The 17,603-nt window shown below is 37.5% G+C and overlaps 1 protein-coding gene across 5 annotated transcripts in view; it reads left to right on the top strand.

Annotated features, from left to right (window-relative positions):
* dis3l2 (DIS3 like 3'-5' exoribonuclease 2) overlaps positions 1 to 17,603 on the top strand; it is a 110,490-nt gene that overhangs the window by 39,216 nt on the left and 53,671 nt on the right. For all 5 annotated transcript variants that reach the window (XM_016536916.1, XM_016536915.1, XM_016536919.1 and 2 more), the window contains 4 exons: positions 4,581 to 4,810; positions 4,924 to 5,097; positions 5,233 to 5,312; positions 5,419 to 5,531. In XM_016536916.1, coding sequence (XP_016392402.1) covers positions 4,581 to 4,810; positions 4,924 to 5,097; positions 5,233 to 5,312; positions 5,419 to 5,531 — 597 coding nt within the window. The remainder of the gene's footprint in view (positions 1 to 4,580; positions 4,811 to 4,923; positions 5,098 to 5,232; positions 5,313 to 5,418; positions 5,532 to 17,603) is intronic.

Raw genomic sequence — 17,603 nt, 5'->3', positions numbered from 1 at the left:
AGTAGGTCCTGACACGTGTTGTCTAACCCCAATAGAATTCAGAATGTCTATGAATGCTAATCCCAATGTATCTTTTCATTATCAACATGTATATTAAAATCACCAACAATTAACTTTATCTGCAGCCAGTACTAACTCTGATATAAAATCAGCAAATTATTTAATAAAGTATCTGTGGTGCCTTGGTGGTCTATATACAGTAGCATTAACACTGGTTTCTCTGGATAATGTTATATGAAGCACCATTACTTCAAACGAGTTATACTTGAAGCCCGCCCTCTGAGAAATACTGAAAATATTGTTATAAATTGTAGCAACACCTCCCCCTTTACCTTTTGGACAGGGGTCATGTTTTATATCAGTAATCTTGGGGGGTAGACACGTTTAAAATGTAATAATCATGTTTTAGCCAGGTTTCTGTCAAACAGAGCACATCTAGTTTATGATCAGTGATCATATAATTTACAAAAAGTGCTTTCGTAGAAAGGGACCTGATATTCAATAAGCCAAGCTTTATCATTTGTTTATCCGTATTACATCTGTTTTTTATTTGTTGAACATAAATTAAATTGTTACTCTTAAATTGGTTTGGACATGTTTTTTGTATTTTCTTGTTCAGGGAACAGACACAGTCTCTATAGTGTGATATCTAGGTAAAAGGGTCTCTATGTGCTGAGATGCAGCCAGTACTAACTCTGATATAAAATCAGCAAATTATTTAATAAAGTATCTGTGGTGCCTTGGTGGTCTATATACAGTAGCCAGTACAAACATCACAGGGGATTTATCATTAACACTTGTTTTTCTGGATAATGTTATATGAAGCACCATTACTTAAAACGAGTTATACTCGCCCTCTGAGAAATACTGAAAATATTATAAATTGTAGCAACACCTCCCCCTTTACCTTTTGGACGTGGTTTATGTTTATAACAGTAATCTTGGGGGAAAGACTCGTTTAAAGGTTTCTGTCAAACAGAGCACATCTAGGTTATGATCAGTGATCATATAATTTACAAAAAGTGCTTTCGTAGAAAGGGACCTGATATTCAATAAGCCAAGCTTTATCATTTGTTTATCCGTATTACATCTGTTTTTTATTTGTTGAACATAAATTAAATTGTTACTCTTAAATTGGTTTGGACGTTTTTTGTATTTTCTAGTTCGGGGAACAGACACAATCTCTATAGTGTGATATCTAGGTGAAAGAATCTCTATGTGCTGAGAATTAACTGATTTCTGTGACATGAGGCGGCTAGCAGACGGTCGGTTTAGCCAGTCTGTCTGCTTCCTGACCTGGGCCCCAGTTAGTCAAGTACAAACTCTAAGACTAGGTGCCATATTTCTAGAGAGAAGAGCGGCAACACCCCAGGAGGGATGAAGACCATCTCTTTTCAACAGGTCAGGTCTGCCCCAGAAACTCGTCCAATTGTCTATGAAACCTATGTTATTCTGCGGGCACCACTTAGACATCCAGCCATTGAGTGACGACAGTCTGCTATGTATCTCGTCACCACGGTAAGCAGGGAGGGGACCAGAGCATATTACAGTGTCTGACATCGTACTTGCTAGTTCACACACCTCTTTAATGTTATTTTTAGTGATCTCCGACTTACTGAATTTACGTTTAGCATTAGCCAGCACTTTTAAATTTGCCAAGCTGTCAGGTGCTCTGGCTCCCGGTAAACATTGGACTATGGTGGCTGGTGTCTCTATTTTCACGTTCCATACAATAGAGCATTTTTTGATCAGGTTTCTCAGTGGGTGCATCACTGAGTGGGGAGAACCTGTTTAATGTTTTGATCGGAGCGGAAGAGCGGTGTTTTGACCCGCGACTATGCCGCCTCACAGTCACCGAGTCGCCTTGCTGCGGAGGCTCTGTGACCTGAACTGAACAATGTACAGGACTCCCTGAACTAGTCGCATCCAAAGCCGTATCTAGACCCCTCACATTCTTACTATCCTCAATTAAAGTTTGGATGCGTGTCTCTAATTCTGAAACCTTGTCTGTCAGCCTAACTATTTCCCTGCATTTTTCACATGTGAATCCCTCATCGCCGACAGAGAGCGCTAAACTATAAATGTGGCAAGCGGGGCAAACAACAATAGCAGGAGAAGAAGCCATTACTCACCGTGAATGATGAATGATTCTAACTTACCACTGTTGTTTGATGAACTTGTGAAAAAGACGCGAATGGAAACGCGAATGACAAGCTAACCGGCTAACGAATGCTAACGCCCTGCTTGCACGCTGCACGTGCGGTTTTAGCGTAAAAGCGAACGATCAAATTAATCAGATTGGTTAGATATGTAATATCAGAAATAAGGTGGGAATTAAGCTATATTTTATAACTTTAAACAACAGAGAGTGATAGTAAGATTCAACATAGAAGCGGAGCTACACAGAGCTACAATCACAAACCACTCTGCAGCACTTGTTCTGTTCCATAAGCACCACCTGCTGGCAGAGAGTGAAATTGTGTCATTCAGCCCATCTGCCGTTTCTGTTTCATGCATGTTTTATGTAGCATAATTTCACAAAGCTAAAGTCACACCATTCTGTTTTTGCTTCAGATTTTGAAATTATAAATTATAATAAGCCTAATATAAATCAAACATTGCACTTTTTTTTTTTAATCTTTATATTTGTTAGGCTAGTGGTTTTTGCTGTGGTATTAAAATTGAAATCGAGAATTGTAAAATGTTATTGGTATATAAAATATTGGTGTCATATAAGCTCATTTAGGCCTATTAGAATACAAGATAACATAGATTTAAAAAAATTATAACAGCAAATATTTTATTTAAAAAAAAATTTGTGGCAGGGCCAATGAAAATATTGGCAGGGCAAGTAATAATTTGAACCACTGGCCCAACCGGGGCAGTAGAAAAAATCCTTAGCCCTGGACTATTTTGTAGCTTTGCCTACAAAATGACCACTTCAATGACTGGGTGTTAAAAGTAGATGACAGAAAAGCAAAAACTAAATGTGAAGAAATAATAACAGAATTAATGACGAACAGAAAATCTTTCAGAGCGTTTAACCCCTGAAAGCATAAAAACCATAAATTAATTTCTGTAGAACTAGTACAGAAAAATATCAAAGTGCATTTAACAGGTAAAAGCAAAACAAACAAAAAAATAGTAGTGTGTATGTGTGTTTAACTTAGTTTTGTACTAAAAACTTCTGTGAACAAGTAAATAAAGCTTGCAAATGGATTTAAAATACATTCTGTGGATGTTTTTGTCTGCTCAGTGCTCAGCACAACAGCGGCCTGTTTTTCCGTTCAATATAGGTCATGGAAATTCAGCTTTTTAGTCAATGTCAGGGAATTTGACATTTGGCTTAGAGTGGGAACCCTGATAAACAGTCCACATTGCGTGGTTCAAATGAGTCGCACTGTTTTGTTCCGCTTTTGCCGCATAAACATTATATCGATCGTTCATTGAACCCTTGTTATAAGGAAAATTATATCACAATAATTATCATTATCAAATTTTCATCCAGCCCTAACGGTCTTTTATAATTTTTTTCTTCTTGGTCTTTGGAATAATGTGCATCACTGATTAATCATGCACAATAACATCAAGAACATGTATTATGAAAGTAAATGGGGTGAATTTTAAAGTGCCCCTATTATGCCATTTTTAAGGTTGCTAATATTGTTTTATGAGTCTCCTAAAACAGGTTTACATGCATGCAAGTTCAAAAAACACGTTAGTCTTAAAAATATATATATTTAATTTTACCTCATTTCTAAATTATTCATAAACAACTCGTGCGAAGCAATTAAAAGAATCAGTCTCTCTAAACCCCTCCTTGTTCCCCCGTGAGCCCTCACTGCTGTGATTGGTCAGATGGCGCAGTCCTTTGTGATTGGTCTACAACGCGTGTCGGAAACGAAATGCCCATTGCCATGACGGAATGACAGCCCTGGAGACTTGTCAATACATAGAAAAGATGGTATCGATTGTACCTTACCAATTCGAGCCGGAGTCTGGTGATGAAACATTTGAAGTTGCTGATCGACAAGAGACTGATTCGCAAGCACGACTGGAGCAGGACGTTTCACAGTGGTAAATGTCAAGTGTTAACAAGTTTGTGGCAATTATAATATATGATAAAACAAATTTACTCTCACAGCGAAGGGTACAGCGTCTTCTCGACATGATGTTAACCACACGGATATTTTACTGTGTTTGTGGGTGGGCAAGTTGGCGACGTAGAACGTGTGTGGACATTATGCAAATGTGTTACTTCGTGACGTACAGCCGTAACAGAATAAGACTCAAAGTCCTGATGACTCGTTTAGGTGATTGCGAGCCGACTCTTTTTTTTAAAATTTTTTTTATTTATTTTTTATTTTTATTTATAGACAATAACTTCACAGCTTTGCAGATAGTTTATGTTCACATACAGCTACATGACACTGCATGAAAGGTAATATTCGAAAAGGCATAATAGGGGCACTTGAACTTCATGATGTTGATAATACATCTCACTTTGGAGAAAAATAAAATTATAGCATGACTTTCTTTATTTTTATGTGTATAATTGTACATGCATGTTGTGATTTCAGGTTGTATTCATTTTTGAGCAAAAGCACTCAAGGGCAGCATCAGGCTTCCTTAAATTTCTCCCCAACAAGAATTTTGCAATGTTCTCTCCTGTGGACCATCGGATTCCGAGAGTTAATTTGCCTCTAGCAGACTGTCCTGCAGACTTTGTCTCCAGACCTGGAGACTATGAAAACACACTCTTTATCTGCCGAATAACACACTGGCCAGCAGACAACAACTTTGCTGAAGGGTGAGATCTGGGTTACCAGTATTTTCTCCAAATTATAGGGTATACATTCGCAATTATTCTTCATAAAAGCATTTATTCATTTATTTCATTAAGTTGTTTTTCTCTGGTTCTAGGCGACTTGCAAAAACGTTAGGGCAAGCAGGTGAAATAGAGCCAGAAACCGAAGGCATCATGACTGAATATGATGTTGACTTCTCAGAATTTTCAGAGGAGGTCTTGAATTGTCTTCCCCAAGATCTGCCCTGGAGCATCCCTGCTCATGAGCTCTCTAGAAGAAGAGATCTCAGGTAACCTACTACCCTTTCCCAACTCTTCAGCACTCCATATTATAACTATTAATTTTTTGTGTTTCATGACTCAATTGAATTTTTCCAAAAATATATGACACTTCTTTACTGGTTTTATTTTCATTTATTTTTAAGAAAAGAATGTGTATTTACCATCGACCCAGCTACAGCCAGAGATCTAGATGATGCACTATCCTGCAAACAGCTCTCAGATGGTATGTGTGGTTCCTTTGACATTGGAGCTCATTAAAAATTTAATTACACTTAAAAAATTCAGCTCTTTATGATACAATAAACCATTTTTTCCCTTTCCTCGTGTAGGCAATTTTGAAGTTGGTGTTCATATAGCTGATGTGAGTTACTTTGTGGAGGAGGGAAGTGTCTTGGATCAAATCGCTGGTAAAAGAGCCACAAGTGTTTATCTGGTTCAGAAGGTACAAGTCCAAGTTTGATTTGCACTTTTGCACTTGTTGCACCATAAAAACTGATTTGCACTTTTGCACTATAAAAAAGTTACAAAACAATTCCAAGCCCCTTAAAATTTCTTGCAGCAATGCTGCAGTGCAAAAGCAATTAATTAGATGTTGCTGTAGGTACCAGCATTTAACTTTTTTTTGGACTTTAAAGTGTCATGAAACCCTCCTGTTTCAGCATTGGTCTTTCACACCTTAGATTTGGAAAATACTCCAGAAATGGGCATGTAAAGCAGTGGAAAAGTGGGAGTGAAGAGGGGAGAAAATAGCTAATAAAACACAGACCTAAAACACCACTCATTATACATACACATGAATATTAAAATATGAGCAGAGAAAGAAAGAAAGAAAAACAACAATGGAGATAGTGGCCACCTTGATATATTTTAAAACTGTAATACTAGTGATAACAAATTCTCAAGAAATATTATCATTACAGACTACTAACTACTATCATGAACAAATCAAATATGATTTGATAAATTATTATTTGAAATAAACGAATAAGCAGAGATATGAAAAATGTAGAACATTTAAAAGTTCTTATAATATTTTTAAATTTACGAGCACTACAGTGTCAGAACAAATGACACACCAGTTCAAAACAAAAAGAATAAAGGCATAGTTATCCTCCTCAATAAGTGTTCATTGGATCTGATGTTACTATTGATTGAGGAATCCAAAAAAGATAGACTAAAGGTTCAACAAGAGATCACTGAAATAAAACAAATCGACTTACAAACAATGAAGCCACTGAACAAGTAAAAAAAGTCCAATTACAGGATGAGCTCTCCGAATTTAAAGAAAAAAGTTAAGAAACAGAATGTGGATAAATTCAGGAGAGATGAAAAAGATTATAAAGATGGAAGGGTTTACACCTGGAAAAGATTGGTACCTAATAAGTAGAGGACTTTCCTCCAGAAGAACACAGCGTACCAAATGTTCAGTCTCCTTTAATTTGACTAGTAGGTGATTGATTACCTTTCTGACAGTAGAGCTGATTTGAGTAGTTTTTTTTACAGTCGCAACCAAAACCAACAATGGACAGTTTAAAAAAAATAAGAGGAAGACAAGGAGAGGGTGAAAGAAGACAGCTAAACAATCAGTGGCATCCAAGCACATGCAGTTTTACCAAACAGACACTGTATTAAATCTCTCAAGTTTCCCTTTAATGAATGATGCCATGCAAGTTTTGTCCAAAGTACTATCGTTTGCTCTGACACACCTAACGGAATTTAGAACCAAAATAGACATTTTTTTTCCATAGAAATTTACAGTTAAAAGCACGGTATGGACAAACAACACATACTATACCAGCTATGGTGTCCGGACAGGATCAGGAATCTTCTAGGAATCTGTCTTTTTGCCTCCAATACAGAATTCAGCTATCAACGCCTTTTACTAATAAGGTTAACTATGATGTATAATTACTTTTAGAAAGAAGTCTAACCATTGAAAAACAATTTAACAAGAAAAGAACAAGATACATTGACTACTTTGGCAGATAATAAGGACTTGGTTATTAAGCCAGCAGATAAAGAGGGAGCTGTAGTAATATGGAGTAGAAATTTGTATATAGAAGAGGTCTATTGACAACTTAAAAATTAGGATTTTTATCAACCTTTAAGGAATGATCCAACAGATCATTCAGAGACAATGAAACCAGAATTATGCTTACTAACTGATGCAAGAGTTAAGAATTGGATTATGGATAATGAACTTAAATTCCTCTATATAATGAATCTATGTGTTGCATGTTTCTATATGTTGGCAAAAATCCATAAAAATCTGAATAAACCTCCAGGACGTCTGATAATCTTTAATAATGGAAGTCTGGAACTATCTTTAACAATACATTATTATTGATGATTATTTCATCAAGCCTTTGGTACCCACGCTTCCATCTTTTGTTCAAGATACAACAGATGTGATTAAAAAGATCAAGGCTATGGGGTCGGTTGACCCTGGTTCCTGGTTGGTAGTGTGGTGGCTTCTGCTACTGCTGTGAGAAATCACTCTCAAAGTCTTGAGGTTTTGATGCCAGAATTTAGACTTTATTGTCAGAGACAATGAAGCTGAGAAGAACTCTGCAGAGCAAATCTCCAGAATCTTTTTCTGCACCCTCTTTTATACAGTATTTTCAAGGCGTGTTCAGTATATTTCATACATATGGTTATTGTTTAAATTTTTTGGCTGTGTCTCCAGTCTGCTTCCAAGAAGCAGGCAGGAGGTCTTACTTTATGTCCCATGGCCAAAAAAGGCCCCATCATATATTTTGTCTAATGTCCTAACAGGACATGCAGCCCCACCATATGTCTGCCCCATTCCATCCTCATACAGACTTCTATACCATTCCTATGCAGGCCAGGCAAATACATGATTAACACTTGACTAGGAGGGAGTAAAAGATCCTGTCTCCCTAACCCCTCATTTAAGATAAAACAATATTATAAGCATGAGCGTGCAATTGGTTCAGCGCTTGCCTTTGGTTGTCACAGTTATGTAGTATACAACAGAAATAAAAATTCAAAACATAAAACATGTAACATCACAAAAAATAGCACAGTTGATCTTCAGCCCAGACACCTTGCGCATCGTAGAGGGCCACCCTTGGGCTCCCACCATATGTCTGCCCCATTCCATCCTCATACAGACTTCTATACCATTCCTATGCAGGCCAGGCAAATACATGATTATAATAGTAGAATAACTTGATACAGAAATGTTTATATTCACAGTGATTAAACTTGAACAATTCATATTTTGACCAATAAAAATCTTCCACATATTTCCCCCTTTGATACTTACTAAGTCTCACCTTTACGTGTCTTTACCCAGAGTGCAGCTTCATAATTCAGCCTCATCAGTTATCACTACCTAGTGACTAAATTAAGTCACACAGTTTTATCACCAATGACTAGATTATGTAACAGCACTCTGGTGGAGCAGCAGGACCAAACCTCTCCCCCAGAGGTACTAGAGTCTCCATCATTTGTCAATGTTTGTGACTCCCAGTTGTGTGTATAAGGCCAGTCCTGTTAATGTACATTTTGGTTACTTTTCAAAATCAATTTCTCATCATCTTGCCATCTTAGCATTTCCATTTGCCTAACTGTGGCTTTGACAACTAGTGACCTCAGTATAGGAAATACACAGCAAAACAGTAATCCTCCTACCAATACTGCAACTCCTAAAAACTTTCCTAATTTAGCCAAACATGCTCCCCATGCTCCTAACTTTAGATCAAACCAATCCCACATTCGATTATCTTGTCCAGCATTTGCTTTAAGTTCAATCCTTAGGTTTTTTAATTTGATCATTACTTCACTAAATGCTCCACCTGGAGCAGTATTATTTGGTATAGAAGTACAACATTGATCCTCAAACATAACATACTCCTTTTTCAGCTAGCAAAAAAGCCAAAGCTATTCTATTTAGCCATGTCATTCTGCTCGTTGCATCCAATTACTCTCCTAACAGTGGATAACGCCTCATCAGTGTAATTAATAAACCTTTGCTGATTGTAATATATAATTGATCCATTCTGTATTTTTATTTTGTGTAATCCAAATGAATATTGATTCAATCCCTGATTTGACTTCATCTCTTGCTTTAAACTCATAAGGTATACCTCTTGGTTGACCAATTTAATCTATTCACCAATGACTAGATTATGCAACAGCACTCTGGTGGAGCAGCAGGACCAAACCTCTCCCCCAACACTTGACTAGGAGGGAGTAAAAGATCCTGTCTCCCTAACCCCTCATTTAAGATAAAACAATATTATAAGCATGAGCGTGCAATTGGTTCAGCGCTTGCCTTTGGTTGTCACAGTTATGTAGTATACAACAGAAATAAAAATTCAAAACATAAAACATGTAACATCACAAAAAATAGCACAGTTGATCTTCAGCCCAGACACCTTGCGCATCGTAGAGGGCCACCCTTGGGCAGAGGTTAGGCTAGCACTTACACCCAGGGTATGGTTCATCTTTATACTTCTTCTTCGTCCTCAGTTGAGGAACTAGAGTCTCCATCATTTGTCAATGTTTGTGACTCCCAGTTGTTGTCATAGGCTCTTTTAGATCTGTATTTTTCTTCATTTGTTGCTTCCTCTTCTAGAGAAATGTGACTCATTTTATGTGTCAGCATAACCCTAGTACATAATCCTGACCAATTTTCTGGTAATGTTGGCAAGAGGCCATATTCTGATCCGCACATCCACCTTATCTCTGCCAATGCAATACTGATGTCATCAAATATAGGTTTTATCACCAAATAGTCTTTACATTATGGTATTTTCCATATTTTGCTGTATTTTCCTTCAAATCTTCCTACGTCATTATTTCCCTTCTTTTTATAACATTACAATTCTTGATCTGCCATTAATTGTATTTTGCCTTGTGGTTTTTGTATTTTTTTTTCCGTACTATTGGCCATTTACGGGTACATATGCACTGTAATTCAGTTGTTTCTCTGTAGTTTGTTGTAGATTGGAGAAACTGGCACCAATATGGGCAAAATGCCATTTTTTGGGGGGACAGTTTCTAAAGACATTTATCTGTCTGCCTCTTTCTATAAAGCATTTACCTCCCAGTCTTACTACATCTAACCCCATTGCATTAGATAGTCCTGGACATTTCTTAAACCATTCATCATGAAATATTCTACAACTAGAACTGTGTATAAGTATTGGTACAATATATACAATTGGTCTTGCTTCAACGCAAACTATGCAGTTTTGCATTTCTCTTTTTATGATGTGTAATTTACCCATTTATACCAATTATTGTCTTCTGCCTTTTCGCATAATATATCTGAATTGCCCATTTTCTTATAAGTAATATTATGATTGTCATCTACAATGTCTATTTTGTCTAGATATTTTTTCCTCATCTAGTTCTTGTTCCTTTTGGATTAAGTCAAAGCCACTGCTAGATTCATCCGAGGGTTGAAAAGTCGATTCTAGGGAAGTCTGGGTGCTGTTGGTTATAGCTTGAGCTTGCCTAATTAGATGCATTAGGCATGTGATCATCAGATATGTTGTCAGATTCTTTCTCCTCTCCTGTTTGTCTGACAGGAGAATGTGAGTTCCTTGTGCATCTTTTTGGAGCTTTCATCAGTTTGCACTTCATCTTGTCACTGGTCTCTCCTCGTCACTTTCTCCTGAGTTGTCTGCTTGTCTGTTTCCTTCTCTTACCATCCTTACTTTGGGAACTCTGGTGCAGCGGTTTAGATGATACCAGGTTGCACTTCCCTCCTCTTGGACTGCTGTTGGTGTAGCTCTCACCACTTTGTAGGGTCCCTCTCTCCTGGGCTCATTCCACTTTCTCCGGAATACCCTCAGATATACTTGGTCACCTGGAACAATTGGACATGATGTCTCTGTTTCCTCACAGGGCTCTTTTTTTGTTTCCTGCAAATAGATAGCTTTATGTATTGCTGTTAATTTCTTCATATAAGATCAAAGTTCAATTTGCAATTGCTCTAGAGGGGGTCCTTTGTAGGGACCTCTACAATATGGCACAGGCATGGGTCGACCCGTAAGCATTTCATGCGGTGTTAAGTGCATGTTTCTGTTAGTTTGCATGCGATAGCTCATTAGTGCAAGAGCTAATGCATCAATCCAGTTAAGTTTAGTACTTTCACATATTTTGTTTAGTTTGGCCTTGAGGGTTCAATTTAATCTCTCTACCATCCCTTGTGATTGTGGATGGTAAATACACCCTAGTCTCTGCTTTATTCTCAATTGTTGCAATACTTGTTTTACAGTTTGTTTTTTTTTTGTGAATGCTGATCCATTATCTGAACTTATTTCTGACTGTATTCTAAATCTAGGAATTACTTCTCTTGTTAGAAATTTAATTACTGTTCCTGCTCCCTGATCTGCTGATGGCACTGCCTCCAGCCATCTACTAACTTATCTACGTCTATTATCACAAGCATGTACTTTTTGCCTTGTACTCGCTTTATCATATCCACATAATCCATTACCAAATGCTTGAATGGAAAAAACATTGTTTTTGGCACAAACTTCACATGTGGCCAGAAATTCATCTACCATTGCATGTAAATAAGGAGACCAATATGCTTGCGGTTTAATTTTCCTTATCACTTCCCCCCGTGCGCAATGGTCAAAACCATGCGCATCTAAAATGAGAATATTCAAAAGTGAAGTTGGGGCAACAATTTGTCCTTCATGTGTATGCCAAATATCTTGTGTGTCTTTTTTGGCTCCCCTTTGGTGCAACATAGAGTGTTCATAGGGTCCTGCTTGTTGTTGAATTCGTATAATTCGTATAATATCATCCAATTGAGGTTGAGGTTCTACTTTGCACCCTGAGGCTTTTTTAGCTTCCAAATCTGCTGCATTGTTTCCCATAATGTCTAAATCATTTCCTGTTTTATGAGCTTGACACTTGATTATTGCTAGTCATTTTGGTAGCATCATAGCAGAAATTAATTGACCTATTTGTTCAGCATGTTGGATGAGAGTCCCATCGCTCTTTTTGAAACCTCTCTGTTTCCATACTGCTCCAAACAAATGACATACACCATGAGCATATGCTGAATCAGTGAAAATATTGACTGTTTGTCCCTTTGCTAATTGACATGCAGCTGTGAGAGCTTTTAATTCTGCTGATTGAGCAGAGCAAGGCTGTACACAATGTTGTGATATCACAGACACAAATTCTTCTTTGTCCTTCTTTACCACTGAATATCCTGTATGATTTCCTACATGATCTCTAAAGCTAGAACCATCTACGAAGTAAGTGACTTGCACCACAGGGATTGGTGTAGACTCAAGATCTTGACATAATCTAATAAATCAGTCACACAATCATGGGGCTTTCCTTCAAAAGCCAAAGGAATTAGTTCAGCTGGATTAACTGTATGGCATTGCTTAATAGTAACATCTGGATATGCAAGTAGCGATGAATAGGCTAGAACTCGGGCTTGAGTGAGAACAAATTTCCCTTGTTCTGTTAACTCCACAATTTTGTGATGAGTATAAATAGTTACTGGGTACCCCATGGATATTGTAGATTCTTTCTCATATGCGTAGTATACTGCTGTAAGGCCTTGTTGGTAACATGGTGGGTAACCCTGAGCTACATTGTCCAACTTTGTACTATAGTAAGCAATAGGCGGTTTTTTCCTACCACTACAAGTCTCTTGCATCAATACAGCTGATGCATAACCATCAGCTCTATTTGCGACATACAGATGAAATTGTTTATTGTATTCAGGAATTCCGAGGGAAGGGGCCTTTTGTAGTTCTTTTTTTATAGTCTCAAATGCTAGTAATGCATCTGTGTTCCATTTTAATGGATTACCTAAATGTTGCAGTCCTGCATGTTTCATGATTTCTCTTAATGGAACTGTTTTTTCTGCATAATCTTATATCCAATCAGCACTAAAGCCGGTCATCCCTAGGAAAGTCATCATCTGTCCTACTGTTGAGGCAGTGATGTTTTACTTATGCCTTCCAATTGAGCTGGAGCTATAGCTTGTGTGCCAAATGCAATCAATCGTCCTAAGTATTGTAGGAAACTTTTTCCTCGTCGAAGCAGAGACCAGGAGACGTTGGGATATCTTTCATACAGAAGTCACTCTTTATTGAGGACTCGCTGTGCATCGCTGCAGTCATCCAAGTCTAACCAAGGCAGTAATACATTGTAGTTTATATACATTTAAGGGGCCGTGCTTAGAAATGGAGACAAAGCACCTGGGTGACGACCTTAAACAAAGCATGCAAATGAAGTACAGGAATCAGCCAGACACCGGCATTTTCCCAGCCTTGATCTCATCAGCATAACGGTGTCATTCAAATGCATAGGTGCTAATCCAATCAGCATAACTATTCAAAGGCTGGGGCAGAGGCACCAAGAGCCATTACAAACAAAAGGTGATAGTCTCAGTAATCTGGTTCATTTGACTAACAATAAGAGAACAGGAACAGACAGGAACGTCTTGCTACAAACTTTGCTTAAGAGAGTCCTTTGTTTGATGTAATTTACCTTAAATGCTAAATACAATGTACTTCACCTTAGTTTTTCATGTGATGCCATGTCAGAACATAGGATCAGCATATTGCTAGATTAAAGTGATTATTATGTTTTGAATATGGATATTTTTCTGACAAAAACGCACCGATTCACTACAAGGAGGCCTTTGTTCACCCCACGGAGCCGTGTGCATGGGAGCTTTTTATTTATCTTCTTTTGGACTGATGCATGCAACACCCGCTGACTGCAATGATAGAGCTTGAAAGATCAAAGACAATTTTTTATATAACTCCGACTGGATTCGTCTGAAAGAAGAAAGTCATATACACCTAGGATACCTCGAGGGTGAGTAAAGCGCAGCCTAATTTTCAATTTTGGGTGAACTAACCCTTTAAGAACTTGATTAAATATATGTGGAGAATGTTTAAACCCTTGCTGCATTCTGGTGTAGGTATACTGTTTACCAGCGTATGTAAATGCAAACAGGTATCTACTTTCCTCTGCTAGTGGAACACTAAAGTAGGCCGAACAGAGAACAATTACTGTAAAGTATTTGGCATCAGGAGGGACATTTGTCAGTAGCGTGTGCGGGTTTGGAATATCAGCTGGCAAATCTTCTTCTATATCATTGATTGCTCATAAGTCATGAACAAGACACCATCTGTTTTTGTCTGCTTTGATAACAGGCATAATTGGAGTGTTACAGTAACTAGTTGTTTCTATTAATACTCCTGCCTGCACTAAACCTTGAATAGTTTTTCTTATGCCTGTTTCAGCATCAGGATGCAAAGGGTATTGTGATTTTCTGATTACTTCCTGAGGAATTCCCATCAAACTGGTTGCACACAAAATTTTGATGTCATTTTTGTCAGCTGAATGAAAAATCAACGGATGTTCTGTTGGTTCCCATTTGCTTTGTTCTGCCTTTTTCATCATTGGTCCTAAATCTTTCACATCCCAATTTTTTCCTACATATAAAGACATGTGGCACAGAATCTGTTGAATTGAACCATTTTTTTTCACAAATTCACATTCAGGTATACTCAAAGCTGCTCCCTGTTTACCTATTATGATGTTCTGTGAGATTATTTAAATTTTTTGTCCTTCAGTTTCTTCCAAATTTCTTTGCTATTTTTCCATCTCTTTCGGGATCATATATCATTGTACAATGAAATTCTGATTTTGGTAACTGCTTCAGGAATCTGTGCCTCAATACACTTTCCCCATTTATTAATTGTCTGTCTCACATCTTGTTCTATCTGTCCTATCAAATAAACATTTGCTTTTGGCTCTACAACCATCATCTGAGTTTCTATTCCTATTGTGTCTATATATACTCCTTGCGGAGAACACCAAATTTGTAGCCTCAATTTACATAATGCATCTCTCCCTAACAAATTAACAGTAGTCTGATTTGATACAAAAATTGATATGGTTACACTTTTATTTTTTGTTTGTAAACACACTGGAGCTGTCATTGGAATTAGCTGCATTTGTTCCGAGAATCCTATTGTCTTTGCGAATTTTCCAGACAAGGGGAGATGTGAGGCATAATTTGAATTTACACAAGTATAAACAGCTCCTGTGTCTTCCATCATTGGTGTGATCTTTCCCTCTATTTCAATTTGCAGTATAGGTTCTTGATCAGCTTTAGTTGTTAAAATTGCAAGCTGACTCTCCCCTGTAGGATTCTCTGGGCACCCCTAATATCCTTGATTTGGACCTCCCCAAGGGTTTACTGGGCCCTGTAATGGACCCCGGGTGGGCTGCTGCCAACTCTCCCCCCTTCGACCCTGAGGTGGCTGTTGCCATGGATTGGTGGGACAATCATTTTTGTTATGTCCAGGTTGTCCACATCCCCAGCACACTCCTGGAGGACCAGTATAAGGCTTGCCTCTTCCTCTCTGTCTTTCTTGTAATGGTGTTTCTTCCATCTTTGCTCCTCCTATAGTCTTTGCCAGAAGTGCTTTAATGTCCTCCACAGCAAAATGTTTGCCCATAGTTTCTTTTTCGAACACCTTAATCCACTTTCCAGCCCCCTCATGGATGTCTGGGAGGCGAGTGACCAGCCCTTCAAGGTCCTGTGAGACCCAGGGGACATACTGTGTACCCTTAAAAAATTGGGAGTTGTGCAGCCAGTGGTCTAAGTCTTCCTTTTTCTCTTCCTTGTCCCCATGTTCCTTTATCAAATGATGACTCCTCACCTTCACTCACTTTCTCTCTGCTGTCTAATAGTTTACTTATATCTCTCACCAATTTGTCTGCATCTTCTATTAATTTTTAATTAATTTCTCTTTAATTTTCCTCCCTATTTCTGCTTTCATAGCCTCTGCTTGTTTTCATCTTCTCTCCTCATCTGCTCTAACGTTTCCTCATTTCCTGTTTTTCCTTTATAGTTTGCTTTCATTATTTCTAATGCTATGTGTGCCTGTTATAACAATCTAAAGGTAAATATCCCTCACTCTTTTTATTCTGTCGCCTCTTTGGTCTTACATCTGGTTCTTTTTGTTTTTCTTCCAACTCTACTTGTCCTTCCATTTGCATTTCTCCAGACACTTCTACAGTACCCATAAGTATTGGGAACTGTCCCTCAGGGGGCTGATATGGGGGTGGTTTAGAAAATAACTCTTCTTTTTTCTTTGTCTCTTTGTCTGCCTCCTTTAGTATTTTTCTTGTATGTTTTATACTTTCCAATGAATCTTCTTCCTTTTTGAACAAGGCTAGCACTTCTTTCTCTTTTTCCCTTTTTGCTTCTCTCTTTTCTGTCTTTTTACTGTTGCCTTTAGTGTTATCATTTTTTATCAGAGTTTCCTTTTCATTGCACAATGCTAAATCAAATGTCCCTTCCTTTGGCCATTTTGTCATAATTTTTTTTAGCTCTCTGTTGCCATTTGTTTGAGAGCTTGTCTATCAGTTCTTTACACAATGGACATTTCGATACTAATATTTCCACCGGAGTGGCTGCCATAATTTTTCCTATAATGTGACAAACCTATATTTAAAGCTTAATATATATTTTTATACAACAATTTAACTTAGTATTTTGTTTTTTGTCCAAATGATATGTTCTTCCCAATGTGATTTAATTATTTTAACCAATTTATATATAATAATAAAATAATATAAATTAATAATATAAATAATCCTATTTTCTTCTGTAACATACACTTTTAAGCCTAGTATTTATTATACAACATGCATGTGTACAATTCCTGCACTAGTGTGAATTTATATTCTAGAATCTATTTTATGATCACTCGGTATCCAAAAATGCTAAAATAATTCACATACATATTTGTCCTTCTTTTATATTATTAAACATTATTTTGTCAGCAATTAAAATTATATTTTTATTAATACAATTATTTAACTTGGTGCATATACCTAAATTATACTCTACTATCTGAACTGCATTAGTCTCCTAAATCTCTTAAATGTTCTCCCTAAGTTGCACACTATATACAGTCAAATGTGTATGAAAAATCTACAATGCCAATATCTTGATCCAGTCTTTATTGAAAAAAAATTTCTAAAAATATTCACTCCTTCTAGTCCCTTTATTCATAGTGCTCACTTTCAGTACACTTTCTGCTCCACTCTTACGTCTTTAGACACTGTATGCCCCTTGTCTTCCAGGCCAGCTCGTACCACCTCTTCTGCCCCTTGGCTATCTGATGTTCTCCGTGAGTATCGTTCTAAGCTCAGAGCTGCAGAAAGAGAATGGCGCAAATCACAAAATCCTACTGACCTTAATGTATATCGATCACTTCTCTCTTCATTCTCTGCTAATGCCTCCAACTGCTAAAAGGACATACTATCACAACAAAATTAACAATTCACCTAACTCTCGCATGCTCTTTAAAACATTTTCCTCCCTCCTTTGTCCTCCTCCTCCCCTCCTTCATCAACCCTAACAGCTGACGACATTGCCACATTCTTCATTAATAAAATTACAAACCTCAGTGCACAATTTGCCACACCACAAACTGCCAAACACATCTTACCTGAAAACATACACTCGTTT

This window comes from Sinocyclocheilus rhinocerous, unplaced genomic scaffold, assembly GCF_001515625.1.
Source record: "Sinocyclocheilus rhinocerous isolate Xijiao unplaced genomic scaffold, SAMN03320098_v1.1 scaffold577, whole genome shotgun sequence".
In the NCBI taxonomy this organism is placed as follows: domain Eukaryota; kingdom Metazoa; phylum Chordata; class Actinopteri; order Cypriniformes; family Cyprinidae; genus Sinocyclocheilus; species Sinocyclocheilus rhinocerous.
The sequence above is the reverse complement of the archived record's forward strand: the minus strand, read 5'-3'. Positions and strand labels throughout refer to the sequence as shown.